Raw genomic sequence first — 3412 nt, forward strand, 5'->3', positions numbered from 1 at the left:
GCCTGCTAATAAGTCAGTCTGGAAATTCACAGGTGTGCCCATCCTGCCTTGGCTGCTGCAGTCCAGGTGTCTAGGGCTGACTGATGCCCATTAAGCCTCCCCTTCCCCATCTTTGTCACAGGATTTGATGCACCAGCTCTCCTAATGACTCTGTCCACCACAATGCCAAGCCTGACCCTGGCCCTCCCATATGCTGTTCAGCCCAAGCGCGGAGATTGGCTATTAACCCTGTAAATAGGCCTCTGACCCCCAGAGGCTGATGGCTGGCCAGGGAAAGCTGAGCTGCTGACGCAGACTGGGAGGCAAGAGCCCACTTCCAGCAGCCAGGCTAGTTGTGTCTAAATCCATGACTGGGGAGGGGTTAGAGCCTTGAGGAACAAAATTATTCTACCGGCTGCTGATGGCCCTGGGAGGCTGCACTGGCCCAACAGCTGGGCCCCATCTCATGGGTCCGCTTCTTCGCCAGGAGAGAAGCCACTCCTGGGTAGGTACTGCCCCACCCAAACCCAGCCATCTGGAGTGACCCAGCCCTGGTTCCCAGGTATGTGGATGTGGATTGTCCACCCAACCCACTCTATAGTGAGCAAACAAGCCCTTTGGGACAGTGGTCACAGCCTCCCCTGTACCTCTGAACAGCCTGCCAGGCTCCCTACTCTTAGGCCTCCACTCTCCACCAGGGAAAGCCCTGAGCTGAGAGTTGGGGAACCCCCAGGCATTTCCCCTGCCCAGGACGCTCTTTTGACGTCAGGGAGGGCTGTGAGGGCTTTCTAGGTCTCAAGATGAGGAGCTTGAAGATTCAGCCTGGCAAGTAAGAAGGCGAGACCAGGACATGGGCCAGCCAGAAGCAGGAGTCCCGGGCCTGGAGGCTCCTGGGAAGGTGGTGGCGAGGGAGCATCTGTTGGTGGCCTCAGGGCACCAGCTGCCTGGTGAATGTTCGTGGAGTGGATGCTCTGGGAAGGGGGATGGGTAGTAAGCTTCTCCCCCTCCCCTCTCAAGACGTCACTGGAGTCTGGGGGTGGAGCTGCCTGGTCTATAAATCCTGGGGCCATCAGGCTAAGGTCCTGCAGCCGCCTGAAGGAGCCATCTCATCCACAGCTCTTCCTCGGTGAGTGGGGAGCCTTCCCTAAGGGCTGGGACACCTGGATCGAGCTTCATCCTGGGTCCATGGTGTGCTGCTCCTCTTCCCCATTCCCAAGCACCTCCACCCCTGAACCATGCCAGAAAAGTCCCCTTTTCCTCTCCTCTCCGCAACAGCTCTACCATCTATTGTGCTTGCTGCCCCTGGCATGGGAGGGAATAAGGGGTAGAGCATTTGCCCCCATCAACACCACACATCCATTCCACATCCCCAACTACTATGAAAGAGATACAGCAGGCCACAGAGAAAAGGGCGGAAGGCCTGCCACTCTGTGGCCTAGCACTGGTGCTCCAGACGCCCCTATATTGAGAACTCCCCTGACCATCCATCTATCCTCCCATCCATTGGCCTGAATTCAGGTCTCTGTTCCCCTCCAACTTTCTTCCACTTCTGGAAACTCCTTGAAGGAAGGATGGATGGGCTTGGACAAGTGGGAGGGCCCTCAGAGTTGGCAAGGCAGGTAGCCTCTGTGTCCCGGGCTCAGGGAGAAGGCTGGTCCCCTAGAGCATCGTCCCCTGCTGGGCCAGGATCCCCCAGGATCTGGACCCCTGTGTGCTTGGGATGAAGAGCCGTGGCAGAGAGGGAAGGGCATAAGGAGATACCAAAGCTGCCCCTGGGATGCCAGTTTTCCAAGGTGGCCCTGTAGGAAGGGGGGTGGGATGTAGGGGTGAGGTAAGGCTCCTTGAATGCTGTACCCTGTCCATTAGAGCAGCCATGGCCAGTTCCAGGCGAGGCCTCCTCCTGCTCCTGATGCTGCTGACTGCTCACCCTGGACCCTCAGAGGCTCAGCACTGGTCCCATGGCTGGTACCCTGGAGGAAAGCGAGCCCTCAGCTCAGCCCAGGATCCTCAGAATGCCCTTAGGCCCCCAGGTGGGTGTCTCCCAGCCTGATTGGGAGGAAGAAAGTGATGGCTGGGGGCTCCCCCACCCACCCGGAGCCTGAGGTCGGGGTAGGGAGGACAGCATCAGTTCCCTTCTAAGGAAGGGCCCTGGGCACTGCAGCAGGCAGCCCAGCCCAGGCTACCTATGGCCTCCCAAGTGATGCCCTGGCTCACCTGGAAGACAGCATGCCCTGGGAGGGCAGGACCATGGCGTGGTGGTCCCTTCGCAGGAAGCGACATCTGGCACAGACACTACTGGTGAGTGGGATGAAAGGTCCCCAGCATCAAGACCAACCACTGGTCATCAGTGGCCATTGTGGCTTAGGGGTGGATGCAGGGAGGGTGGGGAGAATGAAACACCACTGAGAATGCCCCCTGCCACAGCACCACCAATCATTTCTCAGTGCCCCTACTGCACACAGCAGGGTGCTGTCTGCTATCCTTCCTATTTCCCAGGAGGATTCTAGACAATTTATAAAACACTTAGGTTAAAGACTGAAGTCACTAGTAGAGTAGAAGGAGATAATTGAGCCAATGACTGTCTTGAAATGGACAGACCCTGGGGCAGTGGAAAGAGGTGAGGGATGCAACCTCAGGCAAATAGACAACAGGGCTAAGAGGACCAGGTGGTCACTGACATGTGCACTAGGAACATCTCAGGGACTGCAGAGCTCCCCAAGACATAGCAGAAGGCAGGCGTGGGGAAATGGTTTGTTACTATTTTGCAAATCAAACATATTTAAAGTGCATCAGGAGAGCACGATAACTAAAGAAGAAAGTAGTAAGTTCCTATGAGGCAAAGTCTTACCGCCTGATTTATGTGTACGGGCTCAGGTTTCCATGCGTCAGGCTTGTTTAGTGTGGACAAGAGGGCACGCCCAAGGGAGCTGGAGATCCCCACACCCGCTGGATCCTCAGGCTTCTAGGGGAGGCGGGGGCGCGTCCAGCTCTGGGAGGCCAGGTGGGGACTGGGAGGCCAGGTGGGGACTGGTGGGGACAAGAAGGGAGAGGACCGGGAAGGTGGCAGCTCGGCGGTCACGAGACCAGTGTCTTGAGGCCTGACCGCCACTTCTCCCTCCGCAGACGGCAGCCCGAGAGCCCCGCCCCGTCCCGCCGTCCTCCAATAAAGTGTGAGGTTCTCCGAAGTTGTTGCCTCGAATTCTGTCCTTCGTCCCCTCCCTCTCTTCCCCGCTGAGACCTTTCCCTGCGTGGGGGCTGGAGGGAGGCGGGTCCGGCCCCGCGGGAGGGAGGAACGAAGGGATGGCCCCGGGCCCTGGCGGGAGGGCTGGGCCAGAGCCTGGGGGCTGGGTGCGGACGTCCGCAGGGTCGCCGCTTGGGTTCCAGAGGCCACACGGCCGGGCGAGGTGTGAGGGACAGCCTGAGGACTACAGGT

The 3412-nt window shown here is 58.7% G+C and overlaps 2 protein-coding genes across 5 annotated transcripts in view; both read left to right on the top strand.

The window, feature by feature from the left end:
• Nucleotides 1-1067: 1067 nt before the first annotated feature.
• On the top strand, nt 1068-3162 carry GNRH2 (gonadotropin-releasing hormone 2). Of its 4 annotated transcripts, none has more exons than XM_011974704.1 (4): nt 1068-1105; nt 1846-2009; nt 2120-2277; nt 3103-3162. In XM_011974704.1, the coding sequence occupies exons 2-4, from the start codon at nt 1853-1855 to the stop codon at nt 3151-3153; spliced, it is 366 nt and encodes a 121-aa protein (XP_011830094.1). In that variant the 5' UTR covers nt 1068-1105; nt 1846-1852; the 3' UTR covers nt 3154-3162. The 4 variants fall into 4 exon arrangements, with proteins under 4 accessions (XP_011830094.1, XP_011830111.1, XP_011830118.1 ...); XM_011974721.1 differs by having other exon boundaries at nt 2141-2277; XM_011974728.1 differs by having other exon boundaries at nt 2144-2277.
• A 117-nt stretch (nt 3163-3279) lies between these two features.
• The window catches only part of MRPS26 (mitochondrial ribosomal protein S26), a 2559-nt gene continuing 2426 nt past the window's right edge, over nt 3280-3412 (top strand). The window contains exon 1 of the mRNA XM_011975478.1: nt 3280-3410. Coding sequence (XP_011830868.1) covers nt 3280-3410 — 131 coding nt within the window. The remainder of the gene's footprint in view (nt 3411-3412) is intronic.

The sequence above is a fragment of the Mandrillus leucophaeus genome, unplaced genomic scaffold (assembly GCF_000951045.1).
Source record: "Mandrillus leucophaeus isolate KB7577 unplaced genomic scaffold, Mleu.le_1.0 Scaffold101, whole genome shotgun sequence".
NCBI classification, from domain to species: domain Eukaryota; kingdom Metazoa; phylum Chordata; class Mammalia; order Primates; family Cercopithecidae; genus Mandrillus; species Mandrillus leucophaeus.